Genomic DNA, 27781 nt, shown 5'->3' with positions numbered 1-27781 from the left:
TCTCCTTTCTTTTCTTTCTCGTCTTTTTTTTTTTTTTTTAAGGCAGAATTAATTTGAATTTTCAACTTAATTTTTATTTTATTTCAGCAATACATATTCACAAGTTAGACAGTTAAATACTTATTAAGAGGAAAAAAGAAATCCCCACCTTATCCTCCCACACCCAACTTCTCTCCAAAGGCAATCCCTGTCAATGTTTTTCACTGTTTCTTCTGGGCTTTATCCTCTATTGTTAAATAACATTTTTATACAGATATTTGTCATTCTTTAGCTTTAGTTATTACAAATTTTCTGTGATAAAATATAGGAACATAGATTTATTATACCCATACACATCCTCTCCATACACATCCTCTCCCCCTCATTTCCTGAAAAAAGTTATATCACCGTATTTTGTTATTTACACTCTCTATGTAAATATTGTTCACAGCTGAGCCATGTAGTGTACTATGGTTATATTTCCTTTCTTAAACAACAATTCCTTTTTCCTTAGCATTTAATAATTGCATTGTCTTTTCACTTGTTTATTTTCCTATGTATTTTTACTAGTTCATCCCACGCTATCCAAGAAAAATATAAATCCCTCCAACGTATGCAGATCAGTTAGTTTCTTGTTTTTCTGCTATGCACAAACGTGCTGGGAGTTTTCTTCATCTTACTCCTTGTTTGCTAGATGTCAGGTTTTCCTTTATCCTGGTTAATCTCTTATTTTAGAGAAGCAAATTCTCCAGTAGGTTTCTAATAAAAAGTGTGAGGGTGATAAAAATGTTGAAAACTTTCATACTGAAAACGTCTCTATCTGCCCTCTCATTTATCGTTGGTTTCTCATGTTCAGGCCCTTTCCTCTGATGTGTGGTCGTCATTGACTGCTCATAATAAGAGTGAGGCTCTAACAGGTTGATTAGATGCTCTCGATGAGTAGAAGGCATTAGTTGCAGTGTGGGCTTCCTGTCCGGTAAGTAATAGGGCCGGCAGCAGCTTTTGTGTTGGGAGAATCCCCCAAAGTCTGTGTCTGTTGGTCTTTTTCCTTGAGTCGGGCAGTTTCCCCATAGGAGGAGCCTCCAGGCTTCTGTCTTGACAAGGTATGAGTCTGTCGGCATTCTTGCAGCTGAGTGAGGGAATGGCTCCGGGGCTCTTGTTCTCTAAAAGACTTTCCTTCAGTCCTTTGCTAGCTTCAGACCACCATCCCCTCCCACCCTCCACTCTATCTTGGGGTCAACAACTCCAAAGAGAAAACTTCAGCCTTCAGTCTTCTCATGAGAGTGAGAAGCGGTAGGTACCTGATGGGGGCGGAGAACTCTTACTCAGACTTTCAACTAATCCTTATGGAGGTTTGCAAGGGGAATGGGAGGGAAAGCACCCAGCCAACCTCTCTGCACAGAGGTTTTTAAAACTCTTACGAAGTTGTGTGAACTTGAACAAGTTCCTTGATTTCATCTGTAAAATGAAGATGAAGGGCTTTGGTGTGAGGGTTAAATGGAATTAACGGATGGGAAGTGCCTTGTGCAGTCTGCCCAGCACAGAGAGGGTACTCAATTGTTGGCAGTACAATGGTCATGGTGGTAGCAGTAGGTAGTCTCCTTAGCCTTGTTTCACTGGACAGAAAGGATCTCCCTCCTACAATCCAGTGTTTTGCTACACTCTCTCAAAAGAAAGCCACCCTACTCATGTTCTGCCAAAATGTTAATAGAATTTCAGGGGTACCACAATCTTTGCAACTTGCCTTCTACCCCACCCTCTCTCTGAGTGCCCAGCCAAACCCTTAGCACCACCTCCTCTGCTCTGGCTCCCATCCAAGTGGATTAACCTGCAGGATGGGAACTGCAGTGAACAGCCCGGGGCCCAAATCTCAGGAGTCAAATGGATCCCCTTCTCTCCTATTCCACACATAATCCCTCCACCTGCTAGGGCAATGCCCCAGGTCTTCCTCCTACTCTTCCTGTTTTCCTCACCCCCTGACAAGAGAGAGGCATGCCCTTTGCCTTCAGTGTGCTAGAGACCCTCTCCTAGCGCAAAATGAAATTCTTTTTTCCCCTTTCTCTCTTCTCCCTGTTTCTGTCCCTCTGTGTTTGTTGGGGGACCTTGACTCTGCTTTGTTAGAGGACAGCCTTCCTCTTCACAGTCTTAAGTCTTTCTCCTGAGTTCTAAGGATGCTTTTCTTATCTGCTCTGGGGCCTCCAGTAGCTTTGTTAACTGGCTATGTCTCAGGGGATTGAAGAGGGAAGAGGAGAAGCTAGGAATGTTGGGGTGGCCTTAAAATTAAGAATTTAGAATGCCTAGTGGGCCAGAGATCTGGTACAGGATCCGATGAGAAGCAGCAGTCACCGTGCTCAGCATTTTTTCCCAGTCTGACATTTCAAGTTGCAAGACTCTGATAGGGATTTTTCCTGCTATACTCTCTATTTAGACTCAAACACTGAAGATACACTGAATGAAAATTTTGAAGTAGGTCTTATTAACAAAAGTCATGGTCAGTTCAATCTTGGGAATCGACCTTTGTTGGAAATGGTATAAATACACAGTCATTTGCAGACTACGTGTGAATGAAGGTGGACACAAGGACATAGGGACAGCCTCACCTAATAACCCCTCACACTCTTGTTTCCTTTTTTAACCACACACACACACAGGAAAGCTGCACTTTGTTTGCTGTGAATGACATTTCCTGAGTGTAGACTTTAGTCTGTCCTTAAAATTCTCGCCAGCAAAGTAATAGAGCAAAGGGTTGAAGCAGCTGTTGGCCGCTGCCAAAGCCAGTGTGACGGCCACAGCTTTATGCAGACTCTCTTTGCATTTATCCACTTCCCACTCGACTAAGTGGATGGTTCTCACTATATGATAGGGCAGGAAGCACAGGAGGAAGATGATCAAGGCAATGATGATGGTGGTTAGCGCTTTCCTGTGAGAAGGACGCAGCCCTAATTCTGGGACCTCCACCTTTAACAAAGCTCGAATGATCAGCAGGTAACAGATGCTGAGCGTGCAGAATGGCAGCAGAAAGCCCACCACCAAGGCAATGTGGTTCATGGTCTTCAGCTTAGTGGCTTTATTGGGATTCAGCTCCAAGCACGAGGTGACATTGCCCTTCAGCTCAGAGCCATTTTTCAGCAGCAGTGTTGAGGAGGCCGTGATAAAGATCCATATGGCCCCACATAAAATCCAGGCATTCCTGACGCTAGTGGCATGAAGGAGCCGCAGCGGGTGAACCGTTGCCAGGAAACGCACAACACTCAACACAGTCAGGAAATAAATGCTGCTGTACATGTTGACATACATAGAAAAAGACATAATTCTGCAGGTTAGGTCCCCGAATATCCAATTGGAGCCTCTGAGATAATAGTCAACCCTGAAGGGCAGTGTGGCTGTGAACAAGAGATCGGAAATGGCCAGATTTAGCATGAAAACGTTCACAGATGTGGACTTTTTATGAGGTTGCAGGAAAACATATATAGAAAAGCCATTCCCCAAGGCTCCCCAGATAAATATTGCCAGGTACACGATGGGGTAAAATTCTCTCTTGAAGGTTTCAATCGTACAGTTCCTGTTGCTATTGTGATTGCTGAAGTTGCCGTTGGGTTCCATTTCTGATATGGAGATGGACGGAGCTAAGGACACAGGTTTTCTCTCCATGCTGAATTAAAAAGAAACAGATACAGAAAGTTACTTCCTGCTGACATTTTCCCAGGTTTTAATGAAACAGAGAGAAATACTAGCTTCTCTTTGAAACGTGAGTCAAAAAATATTGGCTATATTTTACTATATGCTTACACTTTGACTGTATGCTTATATTTTTACTATATGTCTTTACTGTATGCTTCATTACATTTCATGATAAATTTCTGGAATGCAGAATAAACATTAATTTATTTGGTTGAAGCTGAATCCTCAAACTGGGGGGACTTTTGCCCAGTGCCCAAATGAGAATCCTCCAAAGCTTGTCTCTGACCCTGGAGAAGGTCATCAATTACACAGCTTCTGCTCTGGAAGCTGACAAAGATTCTCTTCTTGATCAAACTCTAGCCAAGCTCTTCTGAGTCCTCTTCTCAACCAGGTGTCAACCTTGGCCTACACAGACTTGAATAACAGCTAACATAAAAGTGCTAATATGGTTTTTAACAGCTCAAGGCTGCATCTCTAGGATGACCATACCCTCCCATTCTTATATAGCCTGAGAAAACTCAAGCCTGCTGAAAGAATTTTCTGTTTGTTCCAGCCCATACCTGGACACAGGGCCTCTGCCTCCAGCCTCTGTGGAAAGAGGTTAGAGCCTAACTTCTATAAGCTCCAGTTAGCAAACCCAGATGCTTTTCACTTGGATCAACCTTCCCTTCCTACTTTCTGTAATTTTTTTAAAAATTTATTTATTCTATTAATTTATTTTTGGCTGCGTTGGGTCTTGGTTGCTGTGCGCGGGCTTTCTCTAGTTGCGGCGAGCAGGGGCTACTCTTCATTGTGGTGCGTGGGCTTCTCATTGCGGTGGCTTCTCTTGTTGCGGAGCATGGGCTCTAGAGCGCAGGCTCAGTAGTTGTGGCACGTGGGCTTAGTTGCTCTGCAGCATGTGGGATTTTCCTGGACCCAGGCTCGAACCCGTGCCCCTGCACTGGCAGGCGGATTCTTAACCACTGCACCACCAAGCTCTACTTTCCGTAATTTTTTAATTCCCTGGCTCTACTGAGCCCCTGCTCACTCCCCTCTCCTTTCCTTCATTCTCTCCCTTTAAAACATCCAGTTAGCTCTGAGTTCAGTTCATGTTGGACTCTTTTCCCTATTGCAATAGTATATCACTGAATAAAACCTGTCTTACCACTTTAAGTAGTGTGCAGCTTTGTGTATCTTTGACCAAGCCTTGGTTTAAATGTAAATTCATTAGGCAGAGTTGTCATGGATAATCACATGGCTCTTAATTTCTTCTTTGCTGGCCAAAGAGAAATTTATACTCAACATTTCTTGCCTCACCTAGATAAACACTACAGAACAGCCCATGACTGCAGAGGTAGGGGGAACCTTCTGGATGTCTAGGAAAAAACAGGTAGATTGTGTGTGGGGGGTTATTTTCTTTGTTTGGGTATGATAGTCTGGACCCCTGTTTTTCAGAGTCTAAGAACTAATAACCATTTTCATTGCTTCAAAATCCTGCTTTTTTGAATCTAAGCCCCAAATTACACAAGCACAGATCCTATAATAATTCCTTCCTAACACTCTCTTTCTGAGATGTCCTAATTTCCCATGGTGTGCATTCTGCATTGATACCACAAATCAATAAACCCAACTGTGTTCAACTACAGGTTTGTTCCTATAGGCCTTTGACTAGAAGACACTGACTCTGAGAATTCACATAATGATCTAAAAACTAAAAGAAGTATGGTAAAACATTAGTTAAATTAACCTACCCAAAATATATGGTTTGTAAATATACTTCTGATGCAGTAAGTATGTTTTTCAATTCTCCTTCAGAGACCCGTGTGGAGGTGCAACTCAGAAAACACGGTTGGCATGTAAATAAAGTAAAAAAAAAAAGTTTTTTCTTTAACTCAGCACTTCCCAAATTATCTTCCATAAACTACAAATTCCACGAGATGCTTTGTGTAAGAAAAGGCTTCTGTGTTCAGATCAGCCTGAGAAACACAGCAAGCTTTAGTGTCCCTCTCTTGGAGATTCATAACTCATGTTAAAGGCTCTAAGAGGTCCTAGAAGAAAAAAAAAGTCTTCTTAATAACAGAGTATGCCTCCTTTTTCTGACTCTGAAAACTTTTTTGCACACTAACACAATCTAATATCCCACAAATGTTCTACAAAATCTTCCCTGTGAAATGCTGATGTTATTATGTAATTTATCTAGAAAATGGTTTTGACAGAAAAAGAAGAGGATCCCTACTTAATGGGCCAGATCAGTCAACAAGGGTTCAAGTATCTGAAGTCAAGGGGTTCTAAGCATTTCCTACTGGGGAAATGAGCATTTCTGGGCATCCATTATGTTGTTTGTAAAAAATGGAGATTGTATTAGTTTTCTAGGGCTGCCTTAACAAAGTACCACACACTGGGGGGCATAAAGCAACATAAATGTATTTTCTCAAGTTCTGGAGGCCATAAGTCTGAAATCAAGGTGTCAGCAGGGCCATGCTTCTTTTGAAGGCTCTAGGGAAGAGTTCTTTGCCTCTTCCAGCCTCTGGCGGTTACCCCCAGTCCATGGTATTCCTTGGCTTGTAGATGCATACGCCACGTGACTCTGTCACATGGTATTTTCCTTCTGTATCTTTCCATCATCTTCCTACTGTGTGTCCGTGTCTGTATCTTCTCCTCTTCTTATAAGAACACCAGTCATGCTGGGCCTAGGACCTACCTTAATCCAATATGACCTCATCTTAACTAATCATACCTGCAAAGATCCTATTTCCAAATAAGACGACAGTGCTTATTTGGAACCTGGGGTGAGAACTTGCACGTATCTTTCGGGGGACATAATTCAACCCACAGTAGGGATATGTAACATATGTTTCATAGAGCTGCTGTCAGGATTACATGAGAGATAGAGAGAGTTTTACAGGGCACTTGGCACCGAGTAAGTGCTCCCTAGCTGCTCCACTCACATGAATCAGCGCAGGAATGATCTAGCTTCAACGTTTGTTATCCCACTGACCGCAGGGAAGAGTTGATGACCTCAATTCTCACATTCATATGGAAAGTAAAAAGTACACTCCTCTTGGTGTTTACTACAAAGGTATACTCTACAGAAACACTGATTACTCTCAGATTATTCTGACCTTTTTATTGTGAAACTATCTGAAGCCTTCTCCACTCCTTTGCTCTCAGTCTACCAGAGAACCTTCTGATGACCCCTCAGCTTAGTCAGGCCTCTCCGGAAGTGTGGACTGTGGCTCGTGAATGGAAGATTCCAGTAAAGTGAAATCGCCCATTGTAAATATACAAATCAGAATTCTGGGTAAAGGACTTCCCTGGTGGCGCAGTGGTTAAGAATCCACCTGCCAATGCAGGGGACACAGGTTCGAGCCCTGGTCCAGGAAGATCCCACATGCCGCGGAGCAACTAAGCCCATGTACCACAACTACTGAGCCTGTGCTCTACAGCCCACGAGCTACAACTATTGAGCCCGCGTGCCACAACTATTGAAGCCTACGTGCCTGGAGTCCATGCTCCACAACAAAAGAGAAGCCACCGCACTGAGAAGCCTGCACACCACGATGCAGAATAGCCCCCACTCACCGCAACTAGAGAAAGCCCAAGCGCAGCAACGAAGACCCAACTCAGCCAAAAATAAATAAATTAAAAAAAAAAAAAGAATTGTGGGTGAAAATTTAGACCCCTGTGAGTCTGGTTTGCGTAAATTGATTTTTTTGAGGCCTAGGAGTAGACTGACCGGATGAAATTTCTCCTATGCGAAGCTGATATGTCACATCCTATTTCTGAGATGACTCCAGGGCCTTAGCTCTGATTGCACAGATGATGGCTCTCCCTCCCCTTCTGATCAGTCTCACCAGCAAGTCTGAAGTTTCTAGCTTGGGTTGCAGGGAGAATGGTGAGGCCATTAGCTGGGCTTGGAGATACAGTTCAGAGAAATCATCACATAGAGGCTGGAAGTCTGTAGGCCTGACTTGGGAAAGGGAATACAGCAAAAACAGAAGCTTGGAGATTTTGTCTTAACATTAGAGAGAATTAGAGATTCTGTTGGTTGGCGGGGCCGAGACAGAAGGATCAAACCCCAAATCAGGTAGTACAGAGTTGAAATGCTAGAAATAGTACAGGCAGCATGCACAGACCATGAAGCCAACGTGGAGCTGGATTAGGTGTCACAGTTATGTGTCAGCTCTGGATGGGCAGAGCACTGGAACCAGGGTTAACACAGAGCTCAGAGGACAAAGAGGCAGGCAAGGGAGCTAAGCCTGAGGAATTCTCATGATGTGTTCCATTACAAATGGCCTTTTTTGAAAAGGACAGAGTCTTGTCCACACAGCCCTGACCTCGAAGCCAGGATTCAGATATAATCTTAGGAAAAGCTTATATCAGGAAAGGATCTGAAAAAGTAGAAATAGACTTGAAAGCAATCAAGTCCTTAAACTTTTCGACCATGAAGACCTTAAAACCACTTCTCCCATCTCAAGACCGACAGGGCCTGTAAATTGCAATGAGATGGGCAACCTGGGACCCCGCCCTGCACTCCTCCTTCACTGGGGGTGGCAAGTGTGCAAGGACAGCTACAGATGCTGGGGAAAGTCCCTTATCACAGGCAGAGCATGGGATCCAGCAGGTATGAGCACAGACAAGAGATCATAAAAACGATGGTAACAGTTGCTCCACAAGGGAATTGAGGGATATGGGGGGACCAACAACAGACCCTAGCAACAGGGACTTCTTGAGCAATTGGGGAGGAAGGCATAACTCATGAGGGAAGGTCAGTCTGCAAGCAGCAAGGCCCTTGTACTTCCAGGCCATGATGGAAGAAGAGGACTTTGGATCTGAGAGGAGGGTCGGCCATTGCAGGCAGGCCCTGAGTCATGGAGAACCTCAGTGCTGGACAATACTTTGGGCACAGAGATGCAGGCCAGGGACGCCAAGACAGAGGCCCTTTTCCCCTGTTGAGGTGGGGACCAAATCTTGGGAAAAAGAGAGATGCCCAATTTTAGAATCGAGGCACCAGATCAGGATCAGATCTACCCCAAGGGTAACACTGAGTCCCAGAGTTACTTCAATTCCTCTGCCTCAGATTGCGATTGGTTCTGGGCCCTGGAGGGGCTGGAGGGGGACGGGAGCGGGAGTGGTCCAAGGTTATCAAACAGCCCCACTTGTAGGAAGAGGATAACTACATAAGCTGGGACTTTGGTTCCAAGAGCATCTTAATCTTTGCAAAGCTAAAGAAAGAAAATACACAAACACCCTTCCTAGAAGGCTCATTTAGCCAACCGCCACAGGCTAAAAGCAGGGCCAGCTCATATCCAAAACTCCATTAAGCTCGCCACTTTCTCTTGAGAAATCTTTAAACCACTCTGTTCTTTTCCGCCCATAAAAAATACACTTCACTACACCACACTGCAAACTTTCACTAGACTGTTTAAAAAAAAAAAAGAAAGAAAAGAAAAAGAAATGGCCTGTTAGAAGTGTCTGTAAAAATCAGCCAGACCAATTAAGTATGTGACAGGAAGCTGAGAAATAGATGAAGAGGTAAATTCAAGAAAAATTAGGACATAAATTGACAGTGTAATTTGCACTGCCTTAGAGGGAGAGCACAGCTTCCGGGACTGAAAGCCGTCTTGAGACAAAGAAAGAATTGAGGCTTTGTCTCTTGCAGCCTTACTGATAATAAAACAACAAAGAAGAAACAATGCAAAGCAGCAGCAGATGGAGATTCCAGATTTCAGGTATGAAGAAAACTAAACATGCTGCGTGACCAAAGGCTAATGAGGACGAAGAGCTTATGTGGATGATTAGAATGTTTTCATGGTCCCTGCAAAGCTGCAACTGTTCAAAACCTCACAGAAGTTATTTTTATTTATACTTAGAAAAAATATATATATTTTGATGCCTTGCCAGGATAGACCCTGTCACACATCCTGCCCCCATTATCAGCACTGACCAGGACTGTAAGTCCACAGGTGTGCTTACCTGCGGTTCTCAGGTAACAAGCCTGTGACCTGGCAGCAGAGCCCAAAGACCGAGGCCCTAAGATGCAGGGACACAGTTTGAGGAAGTGCAAATATGAGAGTCTAGGTGAGGCATGAAAGGAAGGACGAGGTGGGCAGAGGGTAGTTTGAGAATGACTTACATCCACACTGGGGAATTTGGGGTTTATCTTGACGGCAATGAGAGCCCTTGAATTGTGGGGAGCAGATCTGCATTTTAAAGGTGTGATTCTGGCAGCGGATGGAGGACCTTTTGGAAGAAGGCAAGCCTAGGTCCTGAGAGACACGTGGGGATGCTCTTGTGATGGTCCAGGAAAGAGGGGGTGAACATATCTGGATGAGATTGAGAGTAGAAAGGAAGGAGAGTTGACTGGAGTTGGGGATGGACTAATTATGGAAGGTCAGGGGCAGTTGGAGGTGGGGATGGTCAAGGATCCTCTCATGTATTTTGAGGGGGAGAAAGGTACATTACATTGATAAAAAGAACAGAAGAAGCATAAGAGGAAGTTGCTGTTTGGGATGGTAAAATGAGTTCAAGTTGGGGCATTTTGAATTTGAAGCATTTATGAAACGGTCAACTACAAATTAGCACTTGCCATCTACCTCTACAAGGATTAAATCAGGTGCCACTGCAGCGGCTGACCTTCAACACCCCCTGAAAGGAGTTCAGGGTGGAGATCAGGAATGAGGCACTCGGTGCTCTGAGAAAAATTGGCAGAACAGGTCTTCAGATAGTTAGATATTTTCAGTAGCTGATTTTATGAGCCCAATTCTTGCATCTCCTCGTATCCAGAAAAGCACTAAATTCCTTCATGGTGACGTCTGCTCCTCGTGACTAGCAGAAACCCTGATGAGAACTTCTGCAAAAATATGTGCTTGATTGCATGTATTCCTCCTTCACCAAAATCACATATATATTGACCTCTTCCCCCCACCACCTCTTTGGAGCAGTTTCTCAGAGCTATCTGAAGTGCTGTCTCCCGGGCTGCAGTCCACATTTTGCCCCAACTAAAACTTAACTTGCAACTCTTGCATTGTACTTTTTTTTTTTTTTTTTAAGTCGACAAAACACATGCAAGAACTGTCCCATTACAGTCTACAGCCTGATGAATTTAGGGGCCATCAGCACTTGGTACCTGAAGCCAGAAGAGTGGAGGAGCTCCTCCAGGGGTTTAAGAGCAGAGAAGGAAAGAGGGTCAAGAACAGAATCTCGGGGAACGTCAACAATTAAGGGACAGGCAGAGAGAATGGGAGCCTGGAAAGACGATTCAGAAAGACTGGCCGAATGATAAGACACGAATCAAGAAGGCGACTTCTGGGAATTCCCTGGTGGTCCAGTGGTTAGGGCTCCACGCTTTCACTGCTGAGGGCCCAGGTTAAAAAAAAAAAAAAAAGAATGCAACTTCAAGGAGGGGGGAGTGGTCAGTGGGGTTAAAAAGTGTCAAGTGTCAGGAGATTTAGCAATAAGCTTATCAGCGTTCAGAGGGGGTGGGGCGGGACCCAAGGCCAGGAAGCTGATAAAGGAGCAGGGGTTGAGAAAGTGAACACTTTCTCAGAGGAGAGAGAGAACATCTCAGCTCAGCTTCTGTGAAGGGCTTGTTTTTGGAGGAAGTCAGGGAGGGAAGATGCATTCTCTTCTCTTGAGACACCTTCTTACTCTCAGCCCGTCTCCTACAAATGACTTCAATGCCTTCTTCTGTTCATTTCTTGTCCTATCTTTTCAACATCAGACACCTGAACAGGGCTAGAGTAGAATGTACACTGAACCTGAAGTCCAGTAGATGTGATTTGACTCCCAACCGTCCCACTTTCTAGCTCTAAGACTTTGCACCCCTTGTCCCAGCAATACCTGTATTTTCGTAAATGAGATTCAGCTAGTGGAGCCTGCCACAAAGTGACAGATGGTGGGAAAAGCACAGAAGTCTGGGTCCTGGTCTGCCAGTTTCTAGGTACACATGGCCTTGACTAACACATCACTTAGCTTCTTTGGGGAACTGTGTCTGTAAAATGAGGGTAATGCTGCCCCTGGACTCCATATCAGAAAAGAGCTCTGAGAGGAGCAAATGCAATAATGGATGTAAAAGCACTTTGAAAACCGTAAAGCTGACATTATTGCTATTATTTTGCTGCTTCTTAACGTCGGGCAGCAGAAACCTGGATTTGCACTTCTTCAGGCACGTACCTGTGCCATTCACTCTGCTCTCTTTTATCTCTGCCTTTCCCCTCTTCTCTATCCCCCTCGTCCCCGATCTGCAGGGTGCCCAACTCTAGTCAAGCCAAATCCTCTTCTTCAACACCTGTATCACCTTCTGCATGTCACCTTACCCAACTGACACTTCTCACGGGTCTCTCTCTTTTTTATCACTCCTGCAGCACTTGTAAATCAACTACAGCAGCCTGAAATTAATTCTTCATGTGCTTTGATAGATACATCTCAGGCAGACATTACACTGGCCTTTCCAGATTATGAGACTTGCAAGAGGAAGAGACAGTCCTCTACTGATTTTGCATACCTTATTATGCCAAACACATATTTGAGGGAACTTGGTAAACTCCTAATCACTAGACAAATGAGTTGCCATAGCAGGCTCATAAAGTGCATGTGTTAGACACAGATTACAGAATCTGATGGTCCAGGTGAATTCACAGCCCCATTAGTCTTCTTCTCCTCCTCACTTACGTCTACGTCCAACCGCCATGTCCTTGTGGGTTTGAAGTTCTCCACAGTGGGAAGCTTCTGTTTTAATAACCCAACCTGCAAATCACAACTCTCTCCACAATAATGCTCTGTATCTTCCCTAATAACTTTAGAGCATAACTTGGATTTTAGCTCCCAGAGCTACTGCATACTGTGCAATGGCAAATAGAACATTCTTTTTGAAGTTCATAGAAATGTTGGTGTAAGGTCATAGAGCCAAAGCTGCCACTTTCAAGCTTGGGAATCTTGCACAAATAACTTATCTTCTCAGAGTCTCAGTTTCCTTATCTGTAAACAGCATAAAGAACGTGAAGTATTTTGCACAGGGTGAGCACACAATGACGTTTACTACTATGATTAAATCTCAAAGTGTGGGCTTAGGCATATGATTAAAGAGGCGAAAAGGATCTCAGAGCATTTGTAAAAATATAAAAGCAAAGGCTGAGAGATGATTTAATGATTAAAATGGAGAAAGGAATGACAAGGTTTCCTCTCTGCTGCAGGGAAGAAGTAGTAGAGCAGAAGGTAAGAACACAAACTCTGGTTTGAATCCTGGTTCTTTCACTCACCAGCCCTCTGTGACCTTGGACAGCCACCTTTATCTCCCGGCCTCAGATCCTTATCAGTAAAATAGAGATAGTGAAGACAATAGTCCTTACTTCTCTGAGTTGTTGTGAGGATTAAGCAAGAAAACATGTGAGTGGCACTGAGGTCAGAGCCTGAACCAGAGGAGAAAGCAGCATATGTTAGTGAAACCTGGCACAGAAGCCTTTCTGTCCCCCTTTTCTTATAGGGAACAGACTCCAACGTCCATGACCTTCCCTGAGATTCAAAGGGCAGATTCAAACAGTTGCTAATCCGGGAAAGTGAGGGATGCAGACACAAGGGAGGGGCAGCCAAGAAACAAGAGTGCAGCCTTGGGACAGGGTCCTGGTTCTGCCTCAAGGGATACACATAACAATGTCTTTAAGCTCTTCATAGAATTAAAACCCAACACATGGAAGATGTCAGCATTCTTCATACCAGAGAAGACCACCTGAGGCCAGATTAAAGAAACCAGAGAAGCTCATTGAGAAGATTACCTGAGAGACCTGCCTGGAAGTCCAGTGGTTAAGACTCCGTGCTCCCAATGCAGGGGGCACGGTTTGATCCCCGGTCGGGGGAATCTAAGAGACCACATGCCACATTGGTATGGCCAAAAAAAAAAGAAGCAGCAGATCACCTGAGACCAGATTAGGAGTGTAGGTGCTGCACACACGCTAATGTTGTTCAGCAGCCCCATCCTTGAATCATTTGCTCTAAAACTCATCCAATCCTCCTGGGTTGGGACACACAGTTTCAATGGCAGGAGTCCACTGTGTCCCCCACTGCCTGGCAAAGCAATAAAGCTATTCTTTTCTACTTCACCCAAAACTCTGTCTCCGAGATATGATGCAGCACCAGTGCACAGAGGCTGAGCTTTCAGCATCATTAGCTGTTATTACCGCAAAGGCTCACAGACTTAGCTCCCTGAAGTTGTGCAGAGAGGATTCGACCCTCTGGATTGGAAGATTCTACAACCTCAAAATCCCAGAGGCCCTGGAGTACAAAACTAATATGCCCCACAAAACAGAGAAGTATCAGTGAGTGCCTCGTTTTTGAAATCCAACACTGCTGGCTCAGCCCTCAGTTGTAACTGGCTCCAAATGTCCTGGTGGAAGCGTAAAGCTTCGGAGACTTCTTTAAGCCTCCCAGGAACAGTCTTGCACTTTTAGAATTTTTTCAAGGGATAAAGTGAATTAAATGCTTGGAGACCAAAACAGAAATACAAATGAAAAGATCTGAGATTACAACATCTTTTGAATGAGGAACTGAGCTGGTCTCCAGGCCTCCAGAATAAATAGGGAGCAGGGGTGTGAACAACCCGGGGCCCCGTTTCCATGCAGTCAGCACCTCAGAGCATTCTGCTACTGATCCCCCACCCTGTCTCTCCCCAAAATGCCTCAAAGTGCAAGTCAAGTCTCACACCACCAGCCTGATGCCCCTTTGCCTTCTGAATGCCGTTTACTTCCCCACACCTCATAGCTGTGAAGTCAGCCCATCGTTGAAAGGGGTGCTTGCAGATCTGCTGTAAACCAGTAGGTGTTAAATAGCATTTATGACTTTGGAAGTCCCCCAGGAGCAAATTCCCTAATTTACTTTCTCTGTGCTGCAAAGATCTCTTTAACAGCTCTGGGCCCCAGAGGGACTCCTCAGCCAGGGTCCTGGGCCTGATAATTCTCCCTGCAGGATGACCATGAAGTTTCCCCTCCAGGGCCTATGGCCTAAGTAGAGTTTCATTGTCTCATATCTGTCCTCTGGCTAGGAGTCCACATTTGGAAGATGCAAAGCTCGTAGGGCCCAACCTCTCCTCCCAGATCCCAACCAAACTGTGGCAGACTTGCCCCAGAGCTCGGCAGACAGAAAAGTCAATGTGTTCTTCCCAAGATTTCTGGGGGTTCCTGGAGAGCTTGAAGCCCTGAGGAGCAGTCTTTGGACCTGATCTGTTTTCCGTCAAGGGGAAGAGCTGAGTGAGTCCTTGCAGCAAGGGTGGGAATAGTCCCACCAGGCAGAGGATCCTTTGGGGGACCGAGTGCTCTGAGCAGTTTCCCGCTTGTAATCGCCTCCTCTCACTGGCTTCTATCACAAGGAAACTGTCCAGCCCCCCTTCACCATTTCTCCCCAGATTCCTCAGGAACCCACCAGGATTGGGCCAGTAGGAAGGGGGATATTGGTGATTAATCAGTCTTTCAGCCCGGTTTCCTAACTAAATTCTAGAAAGTTCAGATGAAGTTCAGAACCCTCCCAAATAACTTCTGAATTTCATTATCTTGGTTTTCTATTTTATTTCTAAAGACCAGACACACTCTATGGTATTAAGTTTCCTAATTAGAATCTTGTCTTGAAATCACAGGTATTGGGTTGTCAGCTTCTTAGCGATTCCTAACTGCTGCCGATCTACATGGGCCCTTTAGCTGACACCTGCCTCTCTCTCCTTCTAGCACTTTCCCTGATGCCTGAGAACCCACCAAAGCCTTCCTTGCCTGGACTCTGCCTCAGGCTGCTGGGCCCTCTTGAAATACTGCCTGTCAGGCCCCGTTTGGGGGGAGGCTGGACATGCAGTGCACAGTAGCTGTGGCCTTCTCCCACTAAAAGGAGAACTTTTGCTCAGACCACGGAGTGTGGGGTGAAATGACATCCATCACCCCAAATGCACATGGGCAGATGGAGGAAGAAGCACCTCAAGAAGAAGTGTATTGCCAGAGCTGCCATCAGGACAAAGACAGCATGGGTGAACACTGATAATCTGGAGAGTGTTGGTATGGTCAAGATATCAGATCTTTTAAGTAGCAGCGTCTTGCTGACGGTTTAGCAACAGCTGCCTTTTTTCTCTCTTTTGCTGACAAGCTTTTCCCCTCTATTTACCTGATCGGTCAGTTTGCGTGTTCTCTTCTGAAATTCCGTTCTTGAGAATTTCCCTGTGCAAAAAGGTGCCTGTGGGTTAGGGACACTTTTGGGGATAACTACACCTTAAAACTGGAGTCTTTTCACAATGTCATTGTTTGTTGTTCTCCCAGAGAACAACTTATCCCAGGGATATGGCAGGGCCTGAACCCTATAGCAGAAGGTTGGCATCCCAGCCCATGAGGGGCCTCTCTGCCTCTGAGAGCGACACGCGTGGCAGTATCTCGACATCCTTCTTCCCACCTCCATCCTTGTTGAATCGCCTTATTTCATTTTCTAATATTCTCCCAAAGCTAGCATTTCTTTCATGTTCATCCGAACCACTAACACTCAGGCCCCACAATAACCAAACAACCACAAATTCAACACAGAGAAAACTTACCATGTAAGGAGAGCTCTGGGCTCCTTGGAGATATGGCTTCATTTTTTTTTTTTTAAAAAAATGTGCTGTCTTCTCTCTGGCTCTCATAACTTCTCGGTTCTTCTACGTTAATAGAATACATAAGCCTATAAAGCTGATTGTGGATTTAATTTTATAAAAATACCTGAGCTTTTTAAAAAATTATTTATTTAGGCTGCTGCGGGTCTTTGTTGCAGCACGCGGGATCACCACTGTGGCACGCGGACTCTTAGTTGCAGCACACATGTGGGATCTAGTTCCCTGACCAGGGATCGAACCTGGGCTCCCTGCGTTGGGAGCACAGAGTCCTAACCACTGGACCACAAGGGAAGTCCCAAGCATTTTAAAAATCATTTTCGAATGCACTTCATCAGTGTATCAAGGAAGATGGGAGGTATCTGTTATTAACCCAATTTCTGATCCAAGAAAGGCCACAGAATCATTCTGCAGCTGAGTCTCTGATTTCCAAGTCTTCTGATTCCAAAGATAGAAAATCAGCAAGTATTATCTCAGAGGCCACTGCCCTACTCATTCCAATAATTTCCAAGGGATTGTGTCAGCATTAGGACTCTCCCCGTCCACAATCAAAGTGACTAAGTGACATGACTCAGGGGCTCCCCCAAAGCCCACTCACCCAAATGAAAACTCCCTCTCTGCCTTTCCCCTTGGCATTTCATATCCCATCATTAAATTCACTTCTTGGAGCAAAGGAATTATTTACCAAGGTAGTTAGTTAAACAGCACAGGATTCCTGGAAGGATTCAGAGGCATTAAGAAGTCATAGGAAAATTTGGGGAGTAGATCCCAACAGGCTCCAAATCCTAGCTCTAGCCCTTACTGGTGGTGTGGGCATTAGCAAGTACTCAGCCTTTCGGTGTATTGAGGGGACCAGGCAGGCAGCACACTGTAATCCACGCCCCCCCAGCTGCACCGAGCCTGGCACATGGTACACTTTCAATACATTAGCAAGCCTACGCGAGCCTGACGGCTGCCAGGGCAAAAAAAGCCTAAGCACTTTTCAGTATGCCAGGTGCAGGATGCCTGTAAAGGACAGTAAGAAACTGATGAGAAGAAAATGTTTTCCTATGTCTCCAAAAATTGAAAACTAGGGGAATTGCGCAGGAAAGAGCCCTAGCCAGCTGCCAGTAGCCTGGGGACAGTGGGCTTGTGTGACCTAAAAAGGAGAGAGCAAGGGGCAAAGCACATTGCCGGCTCCCCACTCCCCCAGACCACCCTGTCGCCCAGTGTCTCCTCTGAGGCAGACATGCCCTTATTACCGAAGGTTTCCACCAGCCCCTCCTTCCGTCACAGGGGCCAGCTCAGGGCCCTCCAAAACGGACTGTCACCTCGCCACCACTCTCCTCAGTAAAATCCACTCCAGCTTCGTGGAACTTATTTCACTGCTCCGAACATAGCAGGTTCTGTTCGCCATTAATAAAATTTAATGGCAGTGGCCAGCTATTAAATGCCCACCTTGTCATTCATTGATCCTTGAAGAGTTTGCAAATGAAAGGAAGGCTGGCACCTTGGCGGAACACTAACAGACGCTGGACTTAATTCTGATACTTTAGAACATTCTGGAGCCTCCACCTCTCTAACTTCTAACCACCAGTGCACTGGAAACAGACCCATCTCTTTAAAGCATTAGTAAATTGGAACTCTCAAGTAGATTCTCGTCTCAAGGGTTTATGGGATTGAGGTGGAGAACAGAAATTGCTAGAAGTTTGACGTTTCACCCAAATTACTTTTGCATTATTTATACAGTATTGAAAGGAAGATTTGGGCAGCTTGCCTGATAGTGTATCTCCCTTTCCCTTAAAGTGTATTACTCTCAGGTATGGATCAGAGACAGGAAAATATTTCAAATAACCTAGGTCGGCTGTTATCACGCTTGCCACCCATTAGAACCACCTGAGAAATTTTTGAAAGTTAAAAACAAACAAACAAAAACCAAACCAAACCAAACTAAAAAAACCTACAGATGACTGGCTCATCACCAGAGGTTAATTTTCAATTATTCTAAAGGTAATTTTCTAATCTCCCCAGGTGATTAGAATCAGGTGATTCTGACGGAATGTACAGCCAGAGTTGAGAACCACCGACTATGGTCCCAAAGGTTATAAGCAGATTATAAACACACACACAAACTCTTTCCCTCTCATTGTGCCTCTCAGTAAAACTGCTAAAATCTACATTCTCAAATCTAACTTCCTCTCCTCAAAAACCAAGACTCTGAATGGAAAAAATATATATCTTATGTAATCAAATGACCCACTCTATAAAAATAGGAAAAATGCTTTATGGCCCCAAATAGGGGAATGCTTGGGTAAAGTAGAGTAAATCTCCTCAATGCAATACTATGTAGCAATTTTAAATTATGATTATGAAGTATTTACAGCAATGTGGGAAAATGTATGCTCTAATGGATAAAAGGAATATAAATGTATCCATTGTGTACAAACACAACTATGAAAATCAACTAAAATCATAAGCAGACACCCAAAAAAGAATGGAAAGAAATGCCCTGAATATATCAATAGAAGCTGTGGTTTTTGCTTCCTTCTACTTCTTTGTACTTTCCCAATATTTTTAAAAATATCATGTATCTGGTAGAAAAAAGTTTATAGTAGAACAAAATAAACTTACTTTTTAAAAATTATTCTTCTTACTATGAAGCGATAAGCAAAGCATAATTCTTAACAATGAGTTAACAAAGCAAAGATTAAAATGCTCACGAGTTTTCTTTCTTTCAGCTGCGTTGGCTCTGTCTCCTCTACCTCGTCTTCCTCCTCCAAGTAATTCAGCTTGCTCATTTCAAAGAAAAGTGAAACAGCAAACTGTATTTTATGAACAGTGTCAGCCAATAGCAAGAGAATAAGGAACTCTGGTCAGAAAGTCATCTGTGCTCTATAGAACTTTGGTGTGAGTGTGAAGAGGGTAAGATTTCCACTTAGGGACTACATCTAAAGGGAGAAACCCGCATTAGCCCTGCCCCTCTAATGACTGTTTTTATCAGCATCTTTCACAACAGATCAAGGGGATGTGATGGGCTAGACTCAGGGGTTTTAAGTGGCTTTTAGTTCTCCTAAATGTTTTTGTTTGCACACAGCAGTAACATCAGCACCACCTTATAAGTACAGCACTTCTGAGCTATTTAGAGCAATTTCCATCTCCCTCTTGCTTTTTCAACTTACTTGCACCTGGGTGGAGGCCTTACCCATTCTGCTGAAAATGCTGTCAAAAGTTATCAATGGCATCCTCATTGCTCACATTAAAGGTCCTTTCTCAGTCCTCATCTTCCTTCCTCAATTTGTTTTGCGCAGTTAACCACTGCCAGTTCTCCTCGTCTCTCCGACTCTCTCGGTTCTTATTCTATCCCTTGGATTGTTTCCTCTTTGCTTCCCTTTCTTTTTTTCTCTCTTTTTTTCCCCTTCCCTTTCTGATTCTCTTCTATCCTTTCTCTAAATGTGAGCTTGCCCCAAAAGTCTGTCTTCTGACCTCTTCTCATCATATTTTCTTGTTTTAACTATATTATCCACATCTATGGCCAAAATACAGCTTTTCTAGTCCCCATCCAAGTGCATGCTCTCCCATTTACCCCATCTAATCAAAAAGCACTACAATGATTCAGCCAGTTGATCTGACCATAAACCTAGAGATCATCCTTAACTTCTCTCTCTCTCCCACAGCCAACATCCAAGCCAACAATTTCATTGGTTCTACCTGCAAAATATGTTCTAAGCCTAACCATTTCTCACCTTCACAATTTCATTAAAATCCTCAGCATGTCTTGAATGTTGCAGTAACATTAGGCAAGAAATAAAAGGTATCCAAATTGGAAAGAAAGAAGTAAAATTACGTCTGTTCACAGATGATATAATCCTATATGTAGAAAACGCTAAAGATTACACACGTGCACACGCATGTGCGTGCACACACACAGAGACCTGCTAGAATAAACAAATTTGGCAAAATGGCAGGATACACAAAAATCAATTGCATTTCTATACACTAACAATGAACAATCCAAAAAGGAAATTTCATTTATAATAGCATCAAAAACAATAAAATACTTAGGAATTAACTTAACCAGGGAGGTAAAAGACTCGTACACTGAAAATAAAACATGGTTGAAAGATATGAAAGACATAAATAAATGGAAAGATATCTCATGTTCATGAATTGGAAGACAATATTGTTAATATACTACCCAAACTGATTCAGCACAATCTCTATCAAATTTTCCACGATGTTTTTACAGAAATAGAAAAAACTCCATCCTAAAATTCATGTTGTGAAAATAAAAAACAAACAGGGACTAGCCTTGAAAATTCCAAGAGCAAACAAAACCAGTTTAGTCACACAACTAAAGCTAAACTAAAATAAATTAAATTAAGCTTAATTTATTTTGCAAGACTAACTTGACCTGGGTCAAATTGTTTTGACATTTTTGACAAACTTCTCAAAATCAAATTCTAAATTGGAGTCTTTCTGACCTGGAAGCAAGTTGGGATTTTCTAGAAGGCCCCTGGAACATCTCAAAAGATTTGTTTTCTCACCTTTTAAAGGAGATAAGTTAAACTGATTAGGCTTATTTGGTATGTTAAATTATATAAGAATCATTGTCAGTTAAGTGATACTAAGCTTTCTTTATGTTGTATTTGTATAGATACATAAGTGTTCTAGAAATGGTATGAAATTCCTAACATTCTGATATAATGTTATCAGTCATAATTTTCAAATGTATGTCACAGAAATAACTAAATTTATTTGTCAGTTGCGTTATTTGTGTGTGTCTGTATGCGAACTTTCACCAGATCTTTAACCATGGCTGTTTTTGTCTTTTGACATTTGTCGATGGTTATTGCTTTACCCTGATGCTTTTGCAAAAGTGTTCTTGCAAAAAAATGCTTTCTTCAAAGAAATTCATGGAGAAGACCCTGACAAGTACTTCAGAATGCAGGTTTCTGATAACTTTAAGATCATAACACTGAACTGAATAAGAATTTCTAAAACTCTGATGGAAAACTGATGAATTCGGAAAACTGCTAACAAAAGATCAAGATAAACAAGAATTGATTACAGGATACTAAATGAACTGATGAGGATGATTATAATTTTTATGACTTCATTTAAAACACTGCTGCTTCTTTAATGTTTTGCTTTTGAGATTCAAAGAACCCCTTTTCTCCTCTCTTTAAAGCTATCTATCTGTAACTAACAACAGTTTGGTAAAGTATATCTTGGCAGCAAAGGTTAACACATCTGTCTTTTTCTCTCTGCCTGATCCCTCCAGAATTTCTGAATTTCTTAGTAAATATTCTTATTTTTCATGACAATGTACGTATTTGTCTATGTTCAATAAAAATCTAATCTCTTTATAATAGGACACAGTTAGACAGGTCCTTGTCTTGGCTTCCTGGCCTTGAGAGGCTTTTGAAAGTTCAAGCTGAGATTCCTTATGAAAAGTTCCAGCAGAGATTTAAAATAGTCAATATAGTCAGTCACTAGACTTCCCTGGTGGTGCAGTGGTTAAGAATCTGCCTGCCAATGCAGGGTACACGGGTTCGAGCCCTGGTCCGGGAAGATCCCACACGCTGCAGAGCAACTAAGCATGTGTGCCACAACTACTGAGCCTGCGTTCTAAAGCCCGCAAGCCACAACTACAGAGCCCACATGCCACAACTACTGAAGCCTGCCTGCCTAGAGCCCGTGCTCCGCAACAAGAGAAGCCACTGCAGTGAGAAGCCCGTGCGCCTCAACGAAGAGTAGCCCCCGCTCGCAGCAACTAGAGAAAGCCCATGCACAGCAATGAAGACCCAACGGAGCCAAAAATAAATAAATTAATTTTAAAAAAAGACAGTTAAAAATATATATATATGTATATATAGTCAGTCACTATTCTTGCTGCACTTATATAAATAATGAGGCCAAGTTCATTGAAACTAGACTTAATTTTCAAACAAATTAATCTTGTGATTAGCTTTGATTAAAAAAGGGGGATGATTATAGAGAGAAAAATTGTATTTTAGTAATACACCTTTGTGGATATCAGATTCTAGTGCTATTAATCGTCTTTCAGGTTTTGTTTTCTACCTGTTGACTGGAATGGAAACTGAATTCTTCTAGTTTCCTCCAATATTTGGCTTGAACTTTCCAAACAAATATTTCTGATTTTTTCCCTCTATTTTGGCTTGGAAACTAAAACTGTCCTTTTCCAAAGTCATGCAAGCTAAAGCTGGACGAGTTAAAGTAAACTTCAGAGAAATCGTCACAACAGCTCACGTGGGGTCAATTTCATGCCTGTTGGCTATGTGACCACTCAGAAAAATCACCTGAGACTTTCACACTGCAGACCAGGAAAATCTATCTGATTGCCACTGCTTGCCCCCCTCTACCTGAAGATGCTCAAACTTGACATCTGGAAATTTTCCCAACTGGCTGCTCTCCAAACTCAGAGACTGAATTTTTTTTTTAACATCTTTATTGGAGTATAATTGCTTTACAATGGTGTGTTAGTTTCTGCTTTATAACAAAGTGAATCAGCTATACATATACATACATCCCCATATCCCCTCCCTCTTGCATCTCCCTCCCACCCTCCCTGTCCCACCCCTCAGAGACTGAATTTTTAATTTGCTCAGAAACGGAATTTATAATTTGCTATTAACCTCTGTTTTTCTTTTGTTTCCATGGAAATGCCTCATTAAATTACCTGATTGCTCACACCATATAGAAGTGTAACTTAGGTGGAAGCTCACCTGCAATAACATCTCCTGACTTAAAACATCCTCGTGTTCATCTTGTAACCATGAGGATATAAGGATATGTTTGCTAATACATCATGTTTTGTCTATGTAAATAATTTTTAAAAACTGAAACCCAATTACACATTATCCAAAAAAGATTGTAGATTGATTTAGAGGTAAAACCTGAATCTGATTATAACCCATTTGAGTTATTTAATTGTTTAAATCTTGTCTCCTGGGGATCTCTGCACCAGGGAATTTTCCAATCCTTGGGTTGGCCAAAAAGTTCATTTGGATTTTTCCGTAGCATCATACAGAAAACCCTCAACAAACTTCTTGGCCACCCCCAAATTTTCCTTATAGTCATCATATTAACCTCTCTAGGGCACTGTATACTCTCAAGGGTTTTTATTGCCTGTCAGCAGCCACTCTCACACCAAGTGGTATCCACTGTGATCAGACTACTGGGTGAAATCAACAATAACCGCATAAACAATGAAGATGGTGACTACATGGCCCTCTGGCCTGATGACTCAACTAATGGACACAGTGAATATGCCATTCTTTGGCCTGACTATCCATCAGCGAGCGGTAAATGAGAATGACCCTATACTGGTTGGTGATACTCTCAGGCTGCTGGAAGAATGAGCAAAAAGAGGAATCAGTAAAATCGAAAACAAATGGAGATCAGCCTTGAAAATTCCCTGGGCAGACAAAACCAGTTTAGTTACACAAATAAAGCTTAATTTAGTTTACTTGCAAGGCTAACACTACCTGGGTCGTTTCTTGCTCAGGCCTCTGAAAATCATAAGCAAAACTTGAACTATTTCCGAAGGTTGACATGAGGTAATCACTGAAAATTCTAATATTATAACCAACTGCTGTGAAGAATAAACAGTCACTGCTTTCTCCCTATATAAGCTGCTTTATAGCAATATACTTCTGAGCCTCATTCCATGTTTTGGTTTGAATGCTCCCAGTTTGCAAAGTATCTTTTCAGTATGTGCACAATAAACTTTTACTTCAGGGATTCACTGGTTTTGCTTCAGCTATTTCTGAACTTTTGACAATGTGGAATCTAAAGGGACCCCCAAATAGCCAAAACAATGTTGAAAAATAAGAACAAAACTGGAGAAGGAACACTTCCTGATTTCAAAACTTACTACAAAATTACAGTAATAAAAAAAAGTTTAGGCTTAGCATAAAGACAGATATATAGCTTAATGATGTACAATAGAGAGCTCAGAAACAAATCCTCACATATATGGTCCAATAATTTTTGACAAGAGTGCCAAGATGATTTATTGGCAAGGACAATCTTTTCAACAAATGGTGCTGGGAAAACTGGATATCCACATATAAAAAATTAAGCTGGACCCTTCCCTAATATCATATACAAAAATTATCTCAAAATGGATCAAAGACCTAAATGTAAGAGCTACAACTATAAAACTTTTAGAAGAAGACAAGGGAAAATCTTCAGGGATTTGGCAATGATTTCTTGGATATGACCCCAAAGGCACAGGCTTTGGACTTCATTCAAATTTAAAACTTTTGTGCATCAAAGGACTCTCTCAACAGAGTAAAAGGGCAATCTACAGAATGGGAAAAAAATATTTGCAAGTCACACATCTGATAACGGATTAATATCCAGAATATACATAGAACTCCTTTAACTCAAAAGCAAAAAAAAAAAAAAAAAAAAAAAAAAATTCGATTTAAAAATAGGCATAGGGGGCTTCCCTGGTGGCACAGTGGTTGAGAGTCTGCCTGCCGATGCAGGGGACACGGGTTCGTGCCCTGGTCCGGGAAGATCCCACATGCCGCGGAGCAGCTGGGCCCGTGAGCCATGGCCGCTGAGCCTGCGCGTCCGGAGCCTGTGCTCTGCAACGGGAGAGGTCACAACAGTGAGAGGCCCGCAAACCGCAAAAAAATAAATACATAAAAATAGGCATATTTTTATGCCATATTAGGACGTGAATAGACATTTCTCCAAAAAAGATATACAAAGAGTCAATTAGCACTTGACAAGATGCTATACATCACTAATCATTAGGGGAATGCAAATCAAAACAAAAATGAGACACCACTTCAAATCCATTAGGATGAACAAACAACCTAATCCAAAAATGGGCAGAAGACCTAAACAGACATTTCTCCGAAGAAGATGTACAGACTGCCAACAAACACATGAAAGGATGCTCAACACCACTAATCATTACAGAAATGCAAATCAAAACCACATCGAGGTATCACCTCACACCAGTCAGAATGGCCATCATCAAAAAATCTACAAACAATAAATGCTGGAGAGGGTGTGGAGAAAAGGGAACCTTCTTGCATTGTTGGTCGGAATGCAAATTGATACGGACACTATGGAGAACTGTATGGAGGTTCCTTAAAAAACTAAAAATAGAACTATCATATGACCCAGCAATCCCACTACTGAGCATATACCCTGAGAAAACCATAATTCAAAAAGAGTCATGTACCACAATGTTCATTGCAGCACTATTTACAATAGCCAGGACATGGAAGCAACCAAAGTGTCCATCGACAGATGAAAGGATAAAAAAGATGTGGCACATAGGTACAATGGAATATTACTCAGCCATAAAAAGAAACGAAATTGAGTTATTTGTAGTGAGGTGGATGGACCTAGAGTCTGTCATACAGAGTGAAGTAAGTCAGAAAGAGAAAAACAAATACCATATGCCAACACATATATATGGAATCAAAGGAAAAAAATAGTTCTGATGAACCTAGGGACAGGGCAGGAATAAAGACACAGACGTAGAGAAAGGACTTGAGGACATGGGGGTGGGGCAAGGGTAAGCTGGGACAAAGTGAGAGAGTAGCATGGACATATATACACTACCAAACGTAAAACAGATAGCTAGTGGGAAGCAGCTGCATAGCACAGGGAGATCAGCTCGGTGCTTTGTGACCACCGAGAGGGGTGGGATAGGGAGGGTGGGAGTGAGATACAAGAGGGAGGGGATACGGGGATATATGTATACATATAGCTGATTCACTTTGTTATACAGCAGAAACCAACACAACATTGTAAAGCAATTATACTCCAATAAAGATGTTAAAAAAAATCCATCAGGATGGCTATTATAAAAGCAAAAACAAAAAACAAGTGTTGGCAAGGATGTGGAGAAATTGAACCCTTGTGCACTGCTGACCAGAATGTAAAATGGTGCAGCCACTATGAAAAACAATATGGCAGTTTCTCGGCAATTAAAAATAGAATTATCAGGGACTTCCCTGGTGGCGCAGTGGTTGAGAACCCACCTGCCAGTGCTGGGGACCCGGGTTCGATCCTTGGTCTGGGAAGAACCCACAAGCCGTGGAGCAACTGAGCCCATGCACCACAACTACTGAAGCCTTTGTGTCTAGAGCCCGTGCTCCACAATAAGAGAAGCCACTGCAGTGAGAAGCCCGTGCACCGCAACGAAGAGTAACCCCCTCTCGCCGCAACTAGAGAAAGCCTGCAAGCAGCAACAAAGACCCAAAGCAGCCAAAAATAAATAAATTTATTTTTAAAAAGTAGAATTATCATATGATCCAGCAATTCTACTTCTAAGTATATACCCCAGAGAACTGAAAGCAGGGTCTTGAAGAGATATTTCCATACTAGTGTTCACAGTAGCCAAAAGGTGGAAGCAACCCAGTGTCCATTGATGGATGAATGGATAAACAAAATGTGATATATACATACAGTGTAATATTATTCAGCCTTTAGCAGGAAGGAAATTCTGACACATGCTACAACACAGATGAACTTTGAGGACGTTATGCTAAGTGAAATACGCCAGTCATACGAAGATAGGTACTGTATGATTCCACTTACATGTAATATCTAAAGAGACAGAAAGTAGAATGGTGGTTGCCTGGGGCTGAAGGGAGGTAGAAATGAGGAGTTGTTATTTAATGGGTACAGAGTTTCAGTCTGGTAAGATGGAAAAAGTTCTAGAGACAGTGGTGTTGGGTGCACAACAATATGAATATACTTAATGCCACTGAGCTGCACTCTCAAAAATGGTTAATATGGTAAAGTTTGTGTTATGTATATGTTACCACAATTTTTTAAAGTAAAAATATTTTTGTAAAAAATTGGAAGTATAAAAAAAAAAGAATGCAGTAGTAGCAGCCTATCTAGCTGTCTACCTGTTTCCACTCTTGCTGTTCTACAATCGAGTTTTTAAAGAGTCAATCAGATCATGTCACTCCCCTGCTCAAAACTCCAGAATGATTCCCAACATTCTCAGAACAAAAATCCTGAACATGGTCTACAAAGGCCAGACCTGATCAGCCCCTCCTCTGTTCTATACGACCTCATCTTCTGCCACGAGGACTTGCCTGCTGCTCTGTGTGTGTACACGTGCTGCAATGCCCCAGCACCCCTCACTCCCTCACTTCGTTCTGGTCTCTGCTTAAATGCCACCACCTCAGAGATGACTTCCCTGACCTCTCTTCCTAAGAGACCTCCCCACACACTCTCTACCCGCTTAATGCTGCTTTATTTTGCTTTATAGTGTTCATCACCATTACTACTTCTGATAATATTACATATTTATTTGTAAATTGTTAAACTCCTAGGCTATTTGTCTGTACAGACTTCTCAGACTCCTTGGGGTTCTGGCTGGAATGTGGCCAACCTCCAAAGAGCTGGCAAAGCCCTTGCTCTCTTCCCACACTTAGGCCTGTGGACACTCCAGCCTTCATGTCCATTTCCCCGCCCCTGCAAACAGCCACCCTTGGCCATTCCTAGGACATAGAGGTACACAAGATGTATGCTCCAACATACCTG

The 27781-nt window shown here is 42.7% G+C and overlaps 1 protein-coding gene and 1 long non-coding RNA gene across 6 annotated transcripts in view; one reads left to right on the top strand and one right to left on the bottom strand.

Annotated features, from left to right (window-relative positions):
* Positions 1 to 52: 52 nt before the first annotated feature.
* CYSLTR2 (cysteinyl leukotriene receptor 2) lies at positions 53 to 19067 on the bottom strand. 5 transcript variants are annotated; one of them, XM_004286867.4, is made up of 2 exons: positions 18949 to 19067; positions 53 to 3631 (listed from the first exon to the last, which is right to left on the bottom strand). In XM_004286867.4, the coding sequence occupies exon 2, from the start codon at positions 3628 to 3630 to the stop codon at positions 2611 to 2613; it is 1020 nt and encodes a 339-aa protein (XP_004286915.2). In that variant the 5' UTR covers position 3631; positions 18949 to 19067; the 3' UTR covers positions 53 to 2610. The 5 variants fall into 5 exon arrangements, with proteins under 5 accessions (XP_004286915.2, XP_012390217.1, XP_012390218.1 ...); XM_012534763.3 differs by having other exon boundaries at positions 18860 to 18965; XM_012534764.3 differs by lacking the exon at positions 18949 to 19067 and adding an exon at positions 16196 to 16267.
* The window catches only part of LOC125961927 (uncharacterized), a 183994-nt gene continuing 163158 nt past the window's right edge, over positions 6946 to 27781 (top strand). The window contains exon 1 of the long non-coding RNA XR_007473062.1: positions 6946 to 7001. This is a non-coding gene — a long non-coding RNA (uncharacterized LOC125961927). The remainder of the gene's footprint in view (positions 7002 to 27781) is intronic.

Source organism: Orcinus orca, chromosome 18 (genome assembly GCF_937001465.1).
Source record: "Orcinus orca chromosome 18, mOrcOrc1.1, whole genome shotgun sequence".
NCBI lineage: Eukaryota > Metazoa > Chordata > Mammalia > Artiodactyla > Delphinidae > Orcinus > Orcinus orca.
The sequence above is the reverse complement of the archived record's forward strand: the minus strand, read 5'-3'. Positions and strand labels throughout refer to the sequence as shown.